The following is a 22149-nucleotide window of genomic DNA, read 5'->3' as shown; positions in this document are numbered from 1 at the left end:
TGAAGTGAATCTCAGATATGTTTTGCTGACAGTGTTGTGAAGATGAATTAAGCAATCTTTATGAAGATGAAAAGTGTTATAATAAATAATTGCCAACTTTTATTAATTATTCTCATGGTGGTAGTGTCCAAAGTCCCTAGTCAGGATCAATTTAACCACAGTTAATGAAATGGTGTGGAATATGCTTTGTCCTTGTCTATGCTTGTGGCTAAACTACATTCAGCACTTGTCAGCCCTGGGTTATTTTGTAGGGTAGACAAGCCTTAAAGGACTCCACTTTTTGAAAGCAGAAAATACAACACACAAGCTATTCAGCTGTGTGTACATGGAGAGGTGGGGGCGTCTTTATTCACATCTGTAAGAAATACACGGCTACACGCTCTACAGTTAGAATGATTTAATATTTCTATTTTAATGTCTAATCTCTTGACTTTCTTCCAGTTAACTGAAGTTAACTATGTAGCTTCAAAGCATGAGAGTCACTGGAGTTAGCAGAGTGATCCTGAATGTAGATAGTACTGCTGCTGACATTTTGATCTCTGGGAAATATGAAGTGTAATTTTTTTATGGAGCCTCCATGTGTTTGCCAAATATGGAAATGCGAAGAGAGTGGGTAGTGCCTAGGCCTTCCAGCAGCTGCAATTTACAGAAGATATTCCTGAAACACTGGAACCTTTGCAGTAACAGAAAGACAAACTTCTCCATTGATTTTGAAATGCTGTTTTTTATCTAAAGTATCCCTAGCTCTCACAGCCTCTGAACAGCATCACTCCCAAGGTTCTTATCATTTGACAAGAAGATTCACACACACACAGAGAAGCAAAACGGTTAACTGTAACAATATCTTTGGATCGAACTGCTCCCCGGTTTGCTCACACATTGCCTTGTTTACCTTGGCTCTTCGTGGCATTCTCCCTAGTTCCCTGATGGAAGATTCCATTTTTGCCAGAGGGATGAGCTCTTTTGTTTTAATAATAATAATACAAATATACAGTAATTCTCTCTGTTGTAATCACTGTGGACGATACAATGTGCTTACTATTAGAAGGAAATGCAGGCGCAGGATTAGTACAAAATCCATTTGCATTTCAAATCAGCTGAGTCAACACAATATAATGGTCCTGCCTGTAGGTCCTTGGGGAGCCACAGTAGCTGACAATGTGTGCTTAAGAGGAGGGTCTTCATTTTTTTAAAGTCCTTCTCAATAGCCAGTGGCTCTGTTAATAGAGGTGCTTCATTGTAGCTGAGAGGACCATTGATGACTAAGGGTTGGTAACCTCAGTGCCTGACACACTGGCTGGGATTTTATTATATTTTTTAAATAATATTCATCTGGACAGGAAAAAAAAAATAAACCCCTGGCAACAGTTCAGAGAAGAGAAGCTGCTGCTGAAGTGCCTCTGCTCTTGCTGCCACTGATGCAAGCAGCTGTTTCCATCTGCACTGCAGTATTGCCGCCACTCCAGTCAGACCTCTCAGGGCTTTTTGCTGCGGGAATTAACAAGGAAGCTGGCCTTGCTTGCAGCTAGCTTCAGCTCAAGGCACGCTGAGGATGGGAGGTTCGCAGTCTCTGCAGCAGGCACAGATAAGTAGCCTGAATCGGGAACCTTCAGAGGCAATGTAAGTGTAGAATACCTTTGCTCCCTTCTTTTTTGTATTGCCAGGCCTTCCACCTTTCTGCACTTTACATGCATGGTATATACTGAGAGGCCTTTGTTAATATTAATTGAAGATACAATTAAAGTTTTGCTATGTTTTGACCATTGCTATTTCTTTAATACTTTCATAGCACATAGGCATTCTGGGTTGACTCACTGTCTCGATTCATTTATGTCAGGTCATAGCTGTATACCTTATGTTTGTCTTTTATATGGTGTGGATGCATAATCAATCAAACACAATGACAATTTCCAGCGAAAATCACCTCCATGTTTCTGTTTAAAATGTACAGTGTTTAGCTGCATTTCACAGTTTTCCAGGGCTTCTTTCCTTTCCATACAGATGGGGGTTTTTTTGTATTTTTTCAACTCACATCACCCTTATCAACATCAACCTATGTCGTCTTAACGTTATTTCCTGTGATGAATCATAATAACAAGGTGTCCTTAGATCCCTTCTCATTGAAGGGCAATCATGAACGATAGACTTGTTCGCTTTTCCCTTTTGCAAACAATTACTGCTCATTTAGAACACTGTACAATTTTGTTTTCAGAAGAGTATATCAGATACACTAACAACAAAGTCATTTACCATTTGTAAACTGGAATTGATCATTTATTGTTTGTGGATTTATCAGTTCACTAGCCAGCAATCTGTGTGTGTTTTTTGTTTTTTCCTGTAAACCACCGAGCTAATGTATAAGGAAGTAGCCTTTATCCTCCAATGGATTTTTATTAGATCTGCCATGTCTTTTATTGTTTCAGTCATACAGACCATATTTAATTAACGTGTTCAAAATTTAGTTTAGCCTCAGTAAGATACCTTAAGCTCACCACAATGTATGTATGTCATTACAAAGACAGGTGTCTAAAACTGACCTAATTTAGCTCATTTTTATTTACTTTTTTCAATGCAACATCTTTTTCCTAATATAAATCTTACATTCTCAGAGTGCTTAAACATTTTGTGTGTGTTTCTTATAAGAATGTCTTCAGAGTCAATGGAGAGTAATAGTACAGTAACCGGCTTTTAACTGGCCTGATCATAAGGCCATACAGCTCCTATTGTAAGATTCCAGTGTACCCTGCAGAGAGCTTTGCTTGATATGATGTTATTACATTCATAAGATACTGGCCTAAATGGGTTTCGGCAGCCTTTGTTCTTAGCTCCGATATACCGGTGCAGATATTTTCCATATAGTCCTGTTTTATGTAATGCTAATATTCTCACGTTAAACATCTGTTTTAATTGGAATGAAGTGATGCTTCTTTATCTTTAAAACCTGTTTAAATTTATGTTTTCATCTACACACAGAACTGTATCTATTTTTTTAACATTGACTCATGTTGTCAGGCAATATGCATAGTGCATTGTTTCATTTATAATTTTCACAGCCTTTTAAGAATTCGTTACATCACAGCCTTGAAAACACATTGATGAAACAGTACTAGTTCTTGTCTTATGGACAGTGAAAATCAAATGCACTGTCACATCTTTCAGCAATGTTTGTGTACAGAAATAATATTCTAGATCCTTTATCTTTAAAAGAATTGCTATAGAGTTTCAATTTAACCTCTTTGTGCCTAGTATGAACCACTGACGTAACCTTCTGTTCATAAGTCAGTAGAAAACTGGTGATGTATTTGGGAATAGTTAGTGAAAGATGTTGATGGTCTTGTAGCACATGAATAATAAATAATATTGAATTAAGAAAATACAGTATTTCCTAAAAAATCCAAACTGCCTGCTATGAAAAATAAGCTATTAAAGCATGGGGACCCCTCTCTTTCTCCATGAATATGTGTGGGCCTATATTGACAAAATGTGCGTCTAACTGCTATGTCTTGTGGAGACCTGCTATGGTATGAAGTTGAGCATATCTATATATGAATTGCATTTGCTGCTCGGCTTCCTATCTGCCTCTCTTTTTGTGGGTGCATTTTGCTTCTGCAAAATTGCACCCATATAACTTTGCACCTGCAAACAAATTGTGGATGCCAATACTGGCAGTTTGGGTAGCTAAATATCTGACTTACACAGGTAAATCAGGTGGTAAGCTATCTGGTAAGTTTCACTGGATCTTAAGCAACCCTTCTGTGATCCAACAAGGATTGGTTCTTAATGGAGTTGGCCATAAGAATTGTACTTTCTGTGCTCTATTCTCCTCTAGATTACAACTCTGTAAATCAGGAGTCACTACTGAAGTCAATGGAGTTACGCTGATTTAAAAAAAAAATCAGCATAAGAGGAGAACTAGATTCTGGTATACTTGGGAAAAATCTCTTAAAGACAGGTTGCTTAACAAGCATAGATTTTTGGACAGATTTTGATGTACTACATGGACAAACAATCAGTTGAAAGCACAACTTGCACTTGTCAGAGGGGACGCTAGGCTTTTTAAAAATTTGTCTTCCCACATATTGTACTCACTGGCTTACGTGAACCTCTATTAATTTGGCTCCTGAAGGTTTAATCAAATTAATCTTTAATCAAATTGAAAAATAATAGAATGTCTACCCTTCATTTTTATCAGTTTTCTTTGCTTTCGCCAGGGGTTATTGGTAGCGCCGTCATTGGCAGTAAACAGTTGACTTTTAATAAGGAAGGTCATAGTTCTGAATGGGATAAAAGGAAAGAGTCCAAGGGAAGTGCATGATAATAAAAGCTGTGTAATTCAGACCTGGTTATTGATACTGTAAGCTCTGCCATGTGCTGTACAAACTGCAGTATGCACCCTGGTGGTCAGATGGATAGCAAAATCAAGTGCTTGTTTCAGTCACAATAATGGGTATGGACTTGATTGAAATGAGTGTAGGTTAATATTTGTATGCTGTATTTGGGTGTGTGAATACTTGTGTTATATACACACATACAAAATGTGTGGCAGTGAGATTTTTTTTCCTGCTTAACCTTTGACTGACTCACTAAGAGAATCTTTGAGGATAAAAATCATATTCAGCTGCCAACTGTTACATTATTTATATTCTAGTGTTTAATAATATTTCTAACTCTTCATAATATTAGCAAAGTAGAACTGGTAGTGAATATTTATCCATGTTTTATCTCATTGATCCTTGGCTCCTTATCAAATTCCAAGATTTTCCCCTGCACTAAACACATCTTGCTTTGAGAGGCTCATTATAGACACCATCCTTGTAGCCAGAGGGGATTGGTTAAGATTCATTCAGAGCCCATCAGCCAATTCCTTGATTAGCCAAAGGGTTGATGATGTTACTTCCTCCCATCGAGAGCTGTCTCTGTGAAATTTTCACCCCCTGCCAATCCAAGGAGAAAATGACTGAGAGTTGAGCCAACTCTGACTGAATCAGTGGTGAAACTCCCATTGACATCAGTGGGAGCTGGATCAGAACCCAAGAAAAGGAACTCAACGCTACAGATCATTGGTATTAGGCCAAAGCTTTGGTGCCCCTGCAGGTTGTTGTTCAGTATTCCTTTCCATTGTGTGTAGTCTTTTTTTGGTATCTTGGTTGCCTAGAAAGGCTCAAACATGAGTGGCTGTCGGATTTGTGTTAAGAGCTGTAGTTAGCTAACTGGGTGTTTTATGTTTGCGTGTACATAAACACAGGCATCGTTGACCATTTTATTTTCTTATTTTTTTTCTTTAAAAATACTTTAAATGTATTTAAATTTAATTGTAGCTTTGCCTTCTCACAGGTTTAAAGGAAATTAATTACTCTAGCTAATTTAGTTGTTCGGGAAAAATAATTTTAATAGTATGAGGAAGGATTTTTTATGACCTGATTCTGGCAAAAGTGCAGCTGTTTTATATAAAACTTGTTTATACTAATAGTGTTAAAGGTTTTTGTTTTCTATTTAACCAAAATTGGTAGTGATCCAGACTGATAGGTTGTCCATCCTGCATGGTTGTAGTAAGCACTAGTGCAGCATAAGTTTAATTTCTGATCCAGCCTTTGTTGACCACTCTGTCTATCCTGCAGGGGAATACATTCAGTCCAAGAGGTCTCTCTACTCGGGGGTTACCTGCATGAATTAATGAGAATGGTTCATCTAGTCAAGGAAAGAGGAGAAATGCCATGTGATTTCTGCCATCAAACTTCCCATCTTCTATCCTAGCAACCCTGGTCTGAACTCTTAATGGCCTGATCCAGTGAAGTCCAATGGAAGTGTTTTTATTGACTTCAGAGGGCTTTGTTATATGCCCATATGTATCACTAACAGCAGTCTGGTCAAGTGTGCAGAGACTCAAAACCAGAAAACAGGTTTCAGAGTAACAGCTGTGTTAGTCTGTATTCGCAAAAAGAAAAGGAGTACTTGTGGCACCTTAGAGACTAACCAATTTATTTGAGCATGAGCTTTCGTGAGCTACAGCTCACTTCATCGGATGCATACCGTGCTATGCATCCGATGAAGTGAGCTGTAGCTCACGAAAGCTCATGCTCAAATAAATTGGTTAGTCTCTAAGGTGCCACAAGTACTCCTTTTCTTTTTGTGAAAACCAGAAAAGTTAGCCAAAAGTTTTTAGGGGGTATACAGGGACATGACCAAAATTTGAGCACTTATCCTTTGTTTCCAAGGCACGTAATACAGTTCTGTGTCACATAAAATGTATTTTTACAATTGCCTACATTGTGCTTGTGATATGGACCGTAATGGCTCCTTTGGAATCGTTATACCTGTTCTGTAACTATTCATATAGGCAATTTGTAAAATGTATACTGGTATTGCTATTAGAAATCTGTATAAAAAGGCATTTCTATACATACATTGTAGCCATTATTTAAAATTAAATAGTTCACCCATTAATTTTTTTTTTTAATTTATGAAAACGACTGGTAATTTGCAGGTGAAGTTTTTGCTTGTTAAATTTATATCAGTCATGTTTTCAAACAGTGTGTTTTGAAATATTAATGCCTGCGGATATTTTCATTTTTTGTAATACTTGTATGGTACATTCAAAATAGCTCTATCCATAAATACATAACTTTCCTTTTTCTGAGATCTTATGTCAATACAGAGTTTTTGCATTTACTAATTGGCTTTATAGCATTCCCTAACTTATTTATTTTGTTACAAAAAAGTGTCAAGGAATTAGCTATATAATGTCCCTCCCCTCAAAGTCAATGGGGCAAATTCTTCAACTGAGGCTGCACAGGGCTTAATTGAGGCCTCAATTTGGTTTAATAAAAATATGGAAATGATGTCACTAAATCTTATGCAAGCTGTTACCCCCAATGTTAGATGCCTCTGTGAGGCGTTTTTATATTTTGCCTAGGGAATCCTTGAGGTCTTCTGCCTACCTGAAGAAACATTAAGTGCTTTTGTGAAAAATGAGGGGAGGGAGGAAAAGTAGTATATCCTACTTAATAGATATATGTGTATTTAGAGTGGCTGCTTTTATTGGCAAAATAAGTAATACTGCTTTATACTCCTTGTAGCTCTGCAGAGCTAACAAAACAAAGAGAAAACTAGCTGGATTCTGTATTTCTTGTGTCATCAAAAGAATTGTTTACTACATTCCAATTGGTCAAACCTGTGCAAAGATATTTGAATTGTATGAGGTTGCACGGAGGCCACAGAGGGCCTAGTATGGCCTACATAACCTATATCAGGGGTGGCCAACCTAAGCCTGAGAAGGAGCCAGAATTTACCAACGTACATTGCCAAAGAGCCACAGTAATACGTCAGCAGCCCCCATATGCTCCCCCCACCCGCTCCCAGCACCTCCCACCCACTGGCAGCCCCGCCAATCAGCGCCTTCCCGTCCCTCCCCACACCTCCCGATCAACTGTTTCGTGGCATGCAGGAGGCTCTGGGGAGGAGGGGGAGGAGCAAGGGTGTGGCAGGGTCAGGGGAGGAGGTGGGAAGGGGTGGAGTGGGGCAGGGCCTGTGGCAGAGCCAGGGGTTGAGCAGTGAGCACACACACACACACCCGGCACATTGGAAAGTTGGCACATGTAGATGCAGCCCCGGAGTTGGTGCCTATACAAGGAGCCACATATTAACTTCTGAAGAGCCGCATGGCTCTCTGGAGCCATGGGTTGGCCACCTCTGAGCTATATAGATGGGGATAATGTGCAAGATGGAAGCTTTTGAAGCCCAGGTAGAGTTTGGCCCTGGCAGACAGAAGTTTTAATTTGTAAACTAAACACTTTTTATTTGGAAAATCATTTAGAGTCACTAAATGTTGAACTTAGCATCACCATTTTTATAGTCAATGTTAGCAGTAGAACTTTATCCATCTTAAGTGTTCCATACAGCTGCCATCTATCCAGCCAACAGAGGAGTTGAGGCTGTTCAGCACCTCCCAGCTTTGCAAGCTACAGAATCAAGGCCTTAGTTTCCTTGGAGTGAAAAATCAAGTTTGAAAAAAATCCAGGCCTTTTTCATTTCAAGTTTCTTCAAAAGAGGGAAGGTTCTGAAATTAAAATAAATATTCAGGTTTGCAGACTTCTCCGATTGTGGGCATTTTTTTTCTGCACACTGTGACGTTATTCCTCATGTTAAACATATATCAGCTTTTATTTGAAATGCAGAAATAATTAGGCTCAAAGGAAATCTCTGCTTGAATTTTCATCTGCTTCAGTATATAAAGTTACATTTATTGAGCCTGCTATCTGTTTCTTGCTTTAATTTAAGAGACTTCAGAGGTTTGCTGGGAATGGATTTTTTTTTTAATCTTTCAGGGAAAGAATCCGAGAGCCTCATATTTTAACTTCCAAAGTGCAGGGCCATCACTTCATAATACAGATGGGACTAGGGAAGAAACAAAAAATGTGTATCTTATCTCTCCATGTTCTTGGGAGATAGAAGTATGACGCGAGTCAATTAGGTGTCATCCTAAATCACCTACCACTTTTACCAGCACACCATTGTGCTGAGAAGGCTCCTAATGTGGCAGGACTTTCTCTCAGTGCTTATTGAGATGCTGTTTCATTGTATTGAGAGAATTGGAGCAGCATATGGTCTGTAACATGAAGAGTGAAGTCATGGCTCCATGGAAGTCAAATCTTCCACTGGCTTCCATCAGCCAGCATTTCACCTGAAGTGTGCAGTCTAGCCTCTGTTTCAAAAAGGAAAATAACTAAGGGAGCAATTGTTCTCTGACATAATTAGCATGTACAATGGTTGTCTTTTTAGTTGATGAGGCTGTGTCACTCCTTTTCTCCCTTGTACGGGCTGGCAGTGTTGTCTTTCATTCAGTTTTCTTCATGTTGGCCATGGAGGAATAAAGTTTAGTGAAAATCTGTTCCTGGAGGGCCAAACTCTGCCCTGCTCTAATTCCCATGCATTCAGTGAGTTCAGAGGGGTTGCACAAGGATAAGCAAGGAAGAATTTGTCTTGGTGAAGAGATATTAGGAACTTCTCCTCTTTCCTGTACTGCATTTGTCAAATGACAAATTTAATCCTTCGCCCCCTCCCTGGAAGGAGCCACAGTCAAACCAGTATAAGGTTTTCACCAGAATGACAAGGGAACAGTTTCTCTCTGCATTACAGACTAATGCTGTTTCATGAATCTTCAGTATTACCATAGCCAGGGGTTCTCCCAGAGGGTTAAATAAGTCATAGATCCATTTCCACAACTTGCAGAGATGGGTTTTTTGCTGCTGTCTTCTGAACTCTGTAGTTGAGCTAATCTGTGAGCTACAGAGAGCCTGTCCCTAGCAGGATTTAAGGGAAAGTTCTGATGAATGAAGTAACCAAAACAAAAAAGAAAAGGAGTACTTGTGGCACCTTAGAGACTAACCAATTTATTTGAGCATAAGCTGTCTTGAGCTACAGCTCACTTCATCGGATGCATACTGTGGAAAGTGTAGAAGATTTTTTTATATACACACAAACCTTTTTTTCAAGCTTTATGTGTATATAAAAAGATCTTCTACACTTTCCACAGTATGCATCCGATGAAGTGAGCTGTAGCTCACGAAAGCTTATGCTCAAATAAATTGGTTAGTCTCTAAGGTGCCACAAGTACTCCTTTTTGCGAATACAGACTAACAGGGCTGTTACTCTGTAACCAAAACATATAGCTCTTGTTTCAAATGTGGTGTTGGTGATTTTCCTTTGCAGTCTTTGCATGTTATTGTAAAGCATTAAGAATGGAGCCACCTGGCTTGCATACCAAAGGTATATTTAACAGGCTTTTGTTTCCTGCATTAAGATTTTAGTACTTGGCACTAAGTGGCAAATGAAAGATGCCTGTCCTGAGTAGGAAATACTTCTGCCTTTAACAGCTGATGTTAATTTGAATGCCATCAGTCTGTAACCTCAGTACCATGAATAAGGTACACCAGTAATTTGGAGTCCAACTGTTAGATAATTTTAACTGTTTTCCTGGTAAGTGTTTTCTAGCTCTGAATATTGGGATATCCTAAATATGTCTTTGTTTCCTCCCATCTCTTAAGAGACTTCTGCATTTTTAGTGCATATAGAACAGTGACCTGGTTAGTTAGAGGTACACAGATGACAATCTTGTTGTGATGCTATCAAGATAATTGTCTGTTGATGAAGTGATTTCTATTGAAAAAGAAACATGGGCTAAGAAGAGGTTTGAGAATAGAAAATTCTACATATTGGGTCTGTTCTTTGAGTCCTGTCTCAATACCATATATGTGATCATTTAGAATAAACCTGGGGTAAAGAAAGAGGACAAACAGGCTTAGAAAGAGAGAGAGAGATGGGATTAACTTCATCATTCATTAATATTGCTAGTGCTGAAAAGCAAACCCTATTAGAGCTGTTAGCTCTCAGGAAAAATTATAAACGTTTAAAAGGAGATTTTTAATATTCGGTTTGGGCTCTCTTGACTTAAAGCAATACGAGGAACTTGGACTCTAGTCAGTTTCGAAATTGAGTTAAAAGTAGTTTTGGGTACTTCTGCACAGCTTGTGCCTGTGTCTCCTTGTCAGTTTTTGAGATTCTTTTTTCAGTTATGGGTTTCTATATTTTATTACTTTTTTCCCTTCTCTGTTGCTGTGTGAAAGGTGGGAACTGACCTTTATTAGGGAAAGAGTGAATCTGACCTAAACACTACTGTCAGTCAAATTCACAAAGTCAAGTAGAAAAATAATTTCATTTTTATCCAATCTTATTTAGTTCTTTTAACAATAGAAGGTAAAAGAGGGGGGAAATCAGAAGTCTTTGTTTTTTTAAAATTCGTTTACCTTTAATTCTTCTTAGTTGCATTATCAAATTAGCAACCTGACTCCCAGAATAGTCAGCCCAGGAGAAATCAGACTTTCGCATAGAGTGGGTGGTGGTTTTTGATTTACAGTTTTCCCTTTGTAATCTGTTTTAAAAAGACATTTTCAAAGTGATTTCCAGTATTTTAGACACAACTCCCATTAAGGATTTGCCACAGCTAAAAGTCCAAACAATACTTTGAAAATATAGTCCACAGCATCTAAGTATCTGTTGTCACTTAAAGAAAATCCACCACCTTGTTCTCACGGCTAAACTGTCCAGAGATCACAAAATGAAAATTCACTGCTCTTCTGATAGCATGTAAACCACGGTATGCATCTGATGAAGTGAGCTGTAGCTCACGAAAGCTCATGCTCAAATAAATTGGTTAGTCTCTAAGGTGCCACAAGTACTCCTTTTCTTTTTGCAAAGACAGACTAACACGGCTGTTACTCTGACACCTAATTTGTGTTACATTAGTCCAAGTATGTCACTGGACAGATTTATTCATCACACTGAATTTATAGTGCTGTAACTCCTATTAATATTGCAATGGAACTATTCCTGATTTACACTGGTATAGCTGAGGGAAGAATAGGCCCAGAGGGTACTTTTTTGGTGTAGAAGCGGAAGAGGGGGGGGGAGTGGAGGGTTGTCCAAAACAGGAAAACAGTCCCTGCTTCTAGTGCACATTATGCAGATTTATCTTTCTCCTTTATGTCCTTGAGTTAAACCTTGTGCTTGTCATGAACCATCATTTATGGACTGGGAAGCATCAGCTCCAATGTAATATTGATTATTTTCTGGGAAGCCATATTTTCCTTGAGGTTCTATAAGTATATTTATGCTGAAATAATCTTGAAATCCTTCTCTAGACACCAATTCCCACCCTGCTTGCGGCACACATTAATGCCACTACTACTACTTGTATAATTGCATTGCACTAATATAGGCTACCTTTCAGATGAACAGAATTTATTTTATGAGTTCCCTTTAAAAAATAAAAATGAAAACTGCCAAGTATGCTTCTCTTGCTTTCTAGTTCAAGCCATAAAATAGTCACATGACACTTAACAACTCCTTATCTTGGGGGAAAATTCTTTTGGACAAAAAAGGAAAAAACTCTTTAGTTGTTTAGCCATGTTTTAACTTGCTAAAACTATGTTCAGCAGAATTTACTGCAGCAGGAAGTTATCCAGATAGCTTTATTCTGTAGCCTGTTACCAATAAGTGAATATATTCACACAAGTTCCTTCCTCCTAGACGGATGTATATCTTTTGTGAAGATGCTTTTATTTGCATTGGTTCAGGAAGCTGGATGCCTGGGCCACTGCAGATGTAGCTTTGATGTGTTTTGGCATAATGTGGTCCAGTTCTAAGGTGGTTCCAGCATGAGATGCTCTACAGGGGCTATTAAATGAGTGTTACACAGGGAGGATGCAAGGAAACCCACTAACCAGGTAATCTATAATGAAATTGTTCTGTGACAAGATAATCCTCTGCTGCTTTTTGGCATTAAACTGGGTAAGAAAGAAACCTTCAAATATCCCATTGTTCAGAGGCATGTCAGGCACACATTGGCTTTTAAATACTTCTCTCCTGGTTGGTATCCCTAAACAGACCACATTATTTTCCCTGGAAATCATAGTTATTTACAAAGGGCCCAATCCTGCAAGACCCTGAGCACTGTCATTTTCCCATTGGCTTCTGTGGAAACTGAGGGCATTCCGCATCTCACAGACTCCCCAGAATCCTTCACAGAATAATATACTGCTAAATCCACCCCCACCCTCCTGCATACACACACACAATCCTGCGGCAGTCCAGCTAGTATTAGAAATGGTGACTTTTTGTATAAAAACAGCCATAAACTAAGTCCTGATTCTGATTTTATACCTGTACAAACCATTAATAATGGTCTACTTAAGACAGTGAAGTTACACCAGTGTCAGTGAGATTGGAATCAGATCCGTAATTTTGCCTTCAGCTCAGCTAGTCCCTCTTCGTTGGTTAGCACCATTGTCCAGACATTGTGACGGGCTTTGCAGTTTGCCTCCTCCCAGTATGGACTGAACATGGATTTATTAAATCATAAGATAGATGATCTTGTCACTGAAAATCCTTACAACTGTGTGATAGCAGTCCATTAATAGTTAATAGTCAAAAATGTGCCCCTAAGGAACGATCTTGTAAATGGATTCCAGTGACACATAAGTGACATGTATGCACCTCCCCCATCTTCTGACCAAGATAAAGGCAAAGTCCTGTACTGAAAATGCTCCCTCCTGGGAAGAAATGGAGTGAGCAGGGCAGATGGCTTTAAATGGCACCTGATAAGTTGCTGACCCAGCTTCTATAGGTCAGACTAAGGTCACTGTTCCTGTCCTTCACCATGAATGGAAAAAGGTTCACTGTGTTGGCTGTACTGCTGCACTGTGTCTGAGGATTTCGCCATTTTGATTGCCTACAGAATGTACATTGAGGGAAGGGCAGGGGAAACGATTGCAGATAATGAATCCTACAATAGTCCTACTTAACTTGTGCATATTTCTCTTTAGATTTTTCTATACCACTCATCACTATAACATCTAATGGTATCAGTTGCCTTAGATAATTAGATTACTTTACCTCAGCATTTGCACTGTTTCCTACGGGTCCCTATACAAATATATAACAACATTTTTGAGCATGACCACTGATGGATATTAAAAACGATTATATAAGAATACATGGATACAGCTAACAATCACAGTATTAAAGTGGCTAATTTAACTTAGAGTCCCATATTAACTTGTTTTATTGGAACTCACTGAGTAGGCAAATATTATACAATAAAATAATTAAATCTGATTTAACAATTATTTTGTATTGTAAAATGTTTCCCAGGTCTGGTACTAGAAATAATAAATCATCTTCAGCCATAATTGTGAAATATTTTTTCCCCTCAGTCCTTTTATGGAACATATTCTGTGGTCAGTAAATACCAGCTATCCTAAATAGTTAATTTAACTTTCCAAACAATATTTAGAGTTTAGGTGATCTTTGCTAATTCTGAACCATGAAACTGAGGACTGAGTTCATATGGTCAGATCATAAATAAATACACTGCACTGATGCAGGTTACAATTCTGGAACTGCAATATAATTTATACTAAATGTAAAATAACAGATTATCTGTTTATAACCGGAAACAAAACTCGTGGCCACTATTTGCATTTTTTCACCACAGATATTAGTAGCTTATTATTTGTATTTCTGTTGTGTCTTTGTGGAACAGAGTCATGGAAATCTACTACAGATAATAATTGTAGAATCATAGGGTATGTCTACACTACGAAATTAGGTCGAATTTATAGAAGTCGTTTTTTTAGAAATCGGTTTTATATATTTGAGTGTGTGTGTTCCCACAAAAAATGCTCTAAGTGCATTAAGTGCATTAACTCGGCGGAGTGCTTTCACAGTACCGAGGCTAGAGTCGACTTCCGGAGTGTTGCACTGTGGGTAGCTATCCCACAGTTCCCGCAGTCTCCGCTGCCCATTGGAATTCTGGGTTGAGATCCCAATGCCTGATGGGGCTAAAACATTGTCGCGGGTGGTTCTGGGTACATATCGTCAGGCCCCCGTTCCCTCCCTCCCTCCGTGAAAGCAAGGGCAGACAATCGTTTCGCGCCTTTTTTCCTGAGTTACTTGTGCAGACGCCATACCACGGCAAGCATGGAGCCCGCTCAGCTCACTGTCACCGTATGTCTCCTGGGTGCTGGCAGACGCGGTACGGCATTGCTACACAGCAGCAGCAACCCATTGCCTTGTGGCAGCAGACGGTGCAATAGGACTGGTAGCCGTCATCGTCATGTCCGAGGTGCTCCTGGTCGCCTCTGTGAGGTCGATGAGGAGCGCCTGGGCAGACATGGGTGCAGGGACTAAATTTGGAGTGACTTGACCAGGTCATTCTCTTTAGTCCTGCAGTCAGTCCTATTGAAGCATCTTATGATGAGTAGGCAGGTGATACGGATTGCTAGCAGTCCTATTGCATCATCTTCTGCCGAGCAGTCATGAGATGTGGATGGCATGCAGTCCTTCTGCACCGTCTGCTGCCAGCCAAAGATGTAAAAAATAGATGGAGTGGATCAAAACAAGAAATAGACCAGATTTGTTTTGTACTCATTTGCAAACCCCCCCTCTCTGGCCCCCGTCTAGGGGACTCATTCCTCTAGGTCACACTGCAGTCATTCACAGAGAAGGTGCAGCGAGGTAAATCTAGCCATTGGTGCACATTTTTTATTGGAACCCTCCGTGAAGTCCTGCCTGAAATATTCCTTGATGTAAAGCCACCCCCTTTGTTGATTTTAACTCTCTGTAAGCCAACCCTGTAAGCCGTGTCGTCAGTCGCCCCTCCCTGCATCAGAGTAACGGCAAACAATCGTGCATCTGAGTTGAGAGTGCTGTCCAGTCACAATGGAGCACTCTGGGATAGCTCCCGGAGGCCAATATCGTCAAATTGTGACCGCAGTTCCCCAAATTCGACCCGGCAAGGCCAATTTAAGTGCTAATCCACTTGTCAGGGGTGGAGTAAGGAAATCGATTTTAAAAGCCCTTTAAGTCGAAATAAAGGGCTTCATTGTGTGGACGGGTGCAGGTTTACATTAATTTAACTCTGCTAAATTCGACCTAAAGTCCTAGTGTAGACCAGGGCATAGAAATGTTGGGAAGGGAGGTCATCAAGTCCACTCCTGCTCTGAGGCAGGACCCAGTAAACCTAATCCATCCCTGACACGTGTTTGTCCAACCTGTTCTTAAAAACCTCCAATGATGGGGATTCCACAGTCTCCCTTGCAAGCTATGCCAGAGTTTAACTAACTTTATAGTTAGGTTGGATATTAGGAAAACTTTTTAAATCTCCCTAGCTGCAGATTAAGCCAATATTTTCTTAAGTGGACATGGAGAACAATTGATCACTGTTCTCTTTATTACAGCCCTTAACATACTTGAGGACTGTTATCAGATCCCCCTTCAGTCAGCTTTTCTCAAGAGTAAACATGCCCAGTTTTTTTAACCTTTCCTCATCAGTCAGGTTTCCTAAATCTTTTATCATTTTTGTTGTTCTCTCCAATTTGTCCCATCTTTCCTAATGTGTGGCAGCCAGAATTGAACACAATACTCCAGATGAGGCTTCATCAGCGCCAAATAGAGTGGGACACTTACCTCCTGCATCTTACATATGCCACTCCTGTTAATACATCCCAGAATATTAGCCATTTTTGCAACAGCATCACATTGTTCACTCAAATTCATTTTGTGATCAACTATAACCTCAGATCCTTTTCAGGATCTATCACCTATCCAGTTATTCCCCATTTTGTAGTTGTGCCTTTCATTTTTCCTTCCTAAGTGAAATACTTTGTATTTATCTTTAAGTGCAATTCATTCCAAAGTAAATGCCTGCAGAAGATCTGCAGAGTCCATTGGAAAGAGTTTCTTGCAACTTCAGAAATTCTAAGTAGAGCAAACCAACCTAAAGCATCAAACATGATAAGAAGATGATGACAGACATGCTTTAAGGATGCCACCAATACAACTTCCAAGTCGAGTGATAACATGGATAGCACCTGGGTAGAAGGGGGAAGAAAGGGCAAGCTAGAGAAATATTGCACAGGACAATAAAGAAAGAAGCCTAATCCATCAATATGACACTTAGAAGCCTGAACAGATGAGCACAAAGGTGAAATGGTGTTATACCAATAAAATAAAAACCAGCAGGATCTTATTAAAGAGGAAAAGGCAAAATACCACATTTATTGTGAATACAGAAAGAATCATAGTAAGCAGTTATAGCTATAACATTCCATTCAATCTCATATTCATTCACACACACACACACAGGTTCTGCAAGGTTGTTATCATAGTTACCAGCCTTAGAGTTGCTCATGCCAAGCCACTGGCCAGGTGGCCTGGACGTGAGGAGGGAGCAGGGCCTTGTCAGATGCTCATCTGATGCTCCTGGAAGTTGGTTTGCAGAATCAGACCCCAAAGTTCTCACTTTCTAGAGTCTATTTTTATAGGAACTTCTTCCTATGCCAGTCTATGGGAATTGCTTCATCATGCTGTTGCTGAATCAATCAGCAGATGGCTCATTCCTGACGGCTCCGTGCTGCCAGATGTTATCTTGTTCTTTGGTTCTCCCATTTTTGAGGCTGTTGGGTGGATTCCAGTCTGCCCTCCGGGGGTCCTCTGATTATTTCCACTTGACGCCTTCTTCAGCCGATGGACACTGGATTCTTAGGCTGGCACCTCCCTGATCATTCAGTTATTATCCACACCAAGCATCCGTCCACATACATCCTCTATCTCTATTTTAATCACAATTGTTAATACAACAAAAGGGCGGGGAGTCTCTGGGTGCTGTTTCTGTTGTTACAGAGTATTGCTTTGAGTCTCTCTCTGTGTGAATTGCTTTGAGAACAGATTCTGTCTTAGAATGTACTAAGGCAATTAGCAGCTTGCAAGTTTCACACATGGAGAGAAACAGTATCAAAAACCAAGAGACCTCTTAATTAGTAATACCCTGGAATTTAAACTATGGGGAATCAAACTCATTTGTGATTTTAATACAGAACTTCTTTAATATGATCCAACAATGGAGGAAACTGGTAGATGCCCTATGCACTTGAGGGTACAGGAGGATGAAGAAAGAAGTGCCTTTAAGTCTCAGTGAAGATTCTGTGTTGTTCTAGAGTCTGTACAGACACATAGTAACAGTCAGTTTTCTGCCCCAGAGAGTTGAGAATTTAATTAGACAAGGCAGGACACAGAGTTACGGAGATAGGTGAAGTGACTTGCCAAAGGTCATACAGTAGTTCAAAGGCAGAACTGAGAGTGTAACCCAGATTTTCTGCATCTCTGTCCAGTGCCCTATCACTAAAACATACTGCTGCTTAATATTGTTCTTGAGAAATTATATAGGGGAATCAGTTTTCCTATGGACAGGCAAGGTAAAGGATCATGTGGCTTGGCAGAAATAATACAGATCTTCTGTCTACTTTTCTAGAGCTTTGATATTGCTTTGGAAGTTTTAGGTTCTCCAAAGCTTAGGGTAAAGTGATAGCAGGATCGATGCCCAATAAGTCTATCTGCTTATATGGTCCTCATCGCTATAGTACCTGTTTCCCATTGAAGTAACTGGCAAAACTCCCGTTGACATCAGAGCAGAAGCAGTCCCACTATCCCAACTAGCTGAGTTCTGGTTCTGATTGCAGCAACATCACTGATTCTGAATTGTGCACAGTGATTTTTATGATGAAATATTTCTGAAAGAAATGGATGGAGGTAAGACCATAAAATTCGTACTTCCAGTTCACTTCTTACTGAGGTTACAGGGATTAAAAACTAAGGATATTTTCAATACTAAACTCTAACATGGTAAACATCCCTTTTTTCTTGCTGATTTAGATTCCTCTCTGGGTGGCTGACAAATAGTGCAATAAATATTGAAATTTATAGCTTAATTTTAGTATACAACAGCTACAGACATTTTAGTGGGATGTTTATAGTGGGAGATGTTCATTGCCTTCAGACAATACCACACATATTACAGTCATGAATTAGCATTAGGCTGTTCACTTACACTGTCCCATCAGATTCAAGACTTTCTGATCCCCTTATACTTATGACTTAGAGCATTATTTCATAGAAACTTTGGTGCAAAGAAAGTAATGATGTGGTGAGGCCCCCATGAAGATGTTTTTCTGGTAATATTGGACCAAATCCTTCCCTCCCCCATCACCTTTCAACAAACTATATGATGCCCAGGGGAACAAATCTTCAGAAAGAGCCATGAGGGAGTTATAGGGCCTGGAGGAGAAAGCAGTTCTGTGGAATGAACCTATGTAGCCACTTGCAAAACACGGCCTCCTAAAAAAAGTGTATAGAGCCAGAGGTGACATGGAGGAGCAACACTGAGGGTAAGTCTACAAAGCAAAGAAAAACCCTTGGCTGGCCTGTGCCAGCTGACTCAGGCTCCCAGGCCTCGGGCTGCGGGGCTGATCCACTGCTGTGTAGACTTCGGAGAATGTTTACAGTACGTATATCCAATAGAGTTGCACAGTTCTTGTTAATGTTGTTTGCATTAATGTTGTTACCCTTCATACGCTTTTGCACAGGGATGGAACATAGAGTACATATTTTTTTGTTGGAGAATGACGATGTGCATATTTTAACAGTGCTAAACTCAATACATGTAGTCAACTCCTGGTATGTACAGATTATTTTCCTGTAGGATATGAATCTGCCAAATATTGTAGTTTCTGTGTCCTAGTATCACTAAAACAAGACTGCTACATAAAGAAAAAAGAAATGGCAGATATAGTTAGCTTGAATTCTAACAATAAGGATGAGTTTTGTGTTTTCTGGAGGATGTTGGCTTTACATAGTAATACTGCAGGTTAGACTCACAAATTCTACATATCCCTTACAAGACAGAGATTTCATTTATTCTATACCAGCTTTCATTTTTTAGCAAATCTGCCTACTCTTGCCTTAATAGTGAACTGTGAAGTTATGGAGAAAATATTCAAATGTAAATATAGAGGGACAGATGCTAGTTCTTGTTCTAGCTGCTCTCTCTAGCTCTGGAAGCAAAAGCAACCTAAAAGAAGGCTTGACTGGCTGCTTGCGGATTCCCTTTAGCTCCATTCCCAGGCCCCAGTGCAGGGAGCATTCCCAGAGGAGGGGGCATGGCGAGGGCACTTCTTCACTCCAGTGAGCCCTGGCTGCTGGTACTGTTTCAAAACCCTCTGCCTCAAAAATGTCATGCAAGCATGCACCCCCAGATTAAGTGCCATAGTAGCTAGCACATCAGAATGCTCCATGGCTTTTGGGTAGCTGGGTAGGAATTTTCTTTTGTGTGCTTAGAACAGAAACAAATATAAAGTTGATTAAATTGGAGGAAACCTCCACAGAGGTTAATAAAGCTGCATTCATCTACATTGGTTCCAAATCTGCTCAACATTGGGACGATGTACTTTATTTAAACCACATTTTACAGAGCTTGTGCTAACCCCCTTGGTCTTTTGTCTAGTGTAGGTTCAGTAAAAGATATCAATTTTTCTTTTTCTTGCTAGATGAAGACCGCATGCACAGTTGCACTGTTTTCTTATTGCTGAGTAATAATTATAACAAGAGCATGAAATAAATCCTGGATTCTTGATAAAGCTGAGGAAATCCTGTCAGCTTTGTAACAGGTTTTATATTGAGCCTAGTCTCAAAGCGATGACTGGGATCCCTTCACTTTAGTGATTGCAGCACTTTAATAGGGTGAAGTGGTGTGGGTGGGAAGAGATCAGAATGGAGAGATCCCATTCGCACTTACTGAATTCTGTCCAGCTGTAGTGTCAGTGAAAATAGTGTCACTTCAGACTGAATTACAGTAAGTGAGGATTTGTTGTAATGTGTACCCATCAGTGCATTAGTGGAGTAAAAAGTATCTAATGAGGATGGGGTTTCTGTGAGGACAACGCTGAGGAAGAGAAGTCATCCCAAATCATTTCCTTTATTATTTCCTCCTGAGATTTGTGTAACAACTGGGCAAAATCCCAAGGTTTCCCAGTTGGAGTGGGAACATTGAATTCTCACAAGTGTTCTCGTACGTGCCAGAATTCTGTTGATCCAGTATTATTATTGCATTTCCTGCCTCTCCCTGTAGTCCAAAAATGCTGTATGTCTACTGCATTTGCTGTTTATACAGTAACTTTGGAGAAAGATTCTTTCATCTCCCTCTTTCTAGTCGCATTCATTGTACCCTGCTACCAATGAGACCCTCTCTGAACTCTGGAATCTTGTATACACTCCTAATCATTCTGTAGTCCAGTTCAAGCTTCTGCCATCTGTATTTTCTTTATTATCTTCCTAACTCAACTGATTTTCGTCTTCTGTTCATTGTCAAGGTATGTGCAGAATACACAATCATATAAGTTAGAGATGGAAAAGACCTACTTTTATATCTCTTAACCATTTTCTTCATTTGATTACTTGTCAAAGGTACTTTTTTCCCTTTGATGTTAAGCACATTAATCAAACAGATTTACCTACTGACTAGTTTACAAGTCTGTTAGGTGTTGATCGCTTGCCATGTTTTTTTAAAATCCCTTCAACCAGTGATCACTGTAAACAAAGTACAGTAGAACCTCAGAGTTATGAACACCAGAGTTATGAACTGACTGGTCAACCACACACCTCATTTGGAACTGGAAGTACATAATCCAGCAGCAGGAGCAGAGACAAAAAAAAAAAAAAAAAAAGGGAAGGAAATACAGTACAGTACTGTGTTAAATGTAAACTACTAAAAAAAAGAGAGTTTAAGAAAAGATTTGACAAAGCAAGTGCTTGTTTCATTTAAATTAAAATTGTTAAAAGCAGCATTTTTTTCTTCTGCATAGTAAAGTTTCAAAGCTGTATTAAGTCAATGTTCAGTTGTAAACTGTTGAAAGAACAACTATCATGTTTTGTTCAGAATTTACTAACATTTCAGAGTTACGACCAGCCTCCATTCCCACAGTGTTCCTAACTCTGAGGTTCTACTCTAGCAGACTTCCAGGAATCTTTTGTAAATATTTGTTACTTTACTTGCCACATCTAGAAAACATTCAATAAATCAATCAAAATAATCAGTTTAAATGCACTATTCTTTATAATCCTACCTTATATTTCATAATGTCAGCTTCAAGGGGATGGGGGGGGGAGATGCACTTTCTTCTTTTCTCTGAAGATGCTAATAGTATGTTTTGCAAACAAATTCTAGAGGAAACCGTTGAAGCATAGATATTCACTGTAATCCTGCTTACAAAAACTTTACTAGTCTTTCCTTATACTCTTTATAAAACAACTTGTCACAAAGGGAGGAAGGTGATAATGTAACCTCTACTATACATATGCTCATATTTTTTAAATAGAGGAACTTGGTTGTGTAAGAGTCTGCTTCTAGTCTAAACAACAAAAGTTTAACGTGCAGGTGATTGTTCATGTGTGAAAGACTTAAGTTTCATAACTCATCCTGGGTTCCATTGTAATATCATTATATTCCTAGCATCCTAATTCCATTTAGAACAGATAATATTGGAAAAGTGATGATGTTTTCTTTTGTTTCAAGAGGAAACTTCCTTTGTAGCACATATCTCAAATGTTGGCTGTTTTGTACTAATTTGCTGTATCAATTAGCATTTCCGGATTAATACTTCCAAAGGAAGTATGGTTAGAGCAGAGGACTAGGAACCATTGACATTGCTGTGTGACACTGATCATCCTTAAGTGCTATCTTTTATATCTCAAATACTGCAG

At 39.3% G+C, this 22149-nt stretch overlaps 1 protein-coding gene across 10 annotated transcripts in view; it reads left to right on the top strand.

Moving 5' to 3' along the window:
* The window catches only part of TACC2 (transforming acidic coiled-coil containing protein 2), a 144814-nt gene that overhangs the window by 56708 nt on the left and 65957 nt on the right, over positions 1-22149 (top strand). For 2 of the 10 annotated variants that reach the window (XM_073354179.2, XM_073354180.2), the window contains exon 1: positions 1173-1620. The exons of the other annotated variants lie outside the window; for them this stretch is intronic. In XM_073354179.2, the coding sequence (XP_073210280.1) occupies positions 1553-1620 (68 nt within the window). In that variant the 5' untranslated portion in view covers positions 1173-1552. Of the gene's footprint in view, positions 1-1172; positions 1621-22149 lie in introns of those variants that run through there. 10 annotated transcript variants of the gene reach the window in all.

Source organism: Lepidochelys kempii, chromosome 7, assembly GCF_965140285.1.
Source record: "Lepidochelys kempii isolate rLepKem1 chromosome 7, rLepKem1.hap1, whole genome shotgun sequence".
In the NCBI taxonomy this organism is placed as follows: domain Eukaryota; kingdom Metazoa; phylum Chordata; order Testudines; family Cheloniidae; genus Lepidochelys; species Lepidochelys kempii.
The sequence above is the reverse complement of the archived record's forward strand: the minus strand, read 5'-3'. Positions and strand labels throughout refer to the sequence as shown.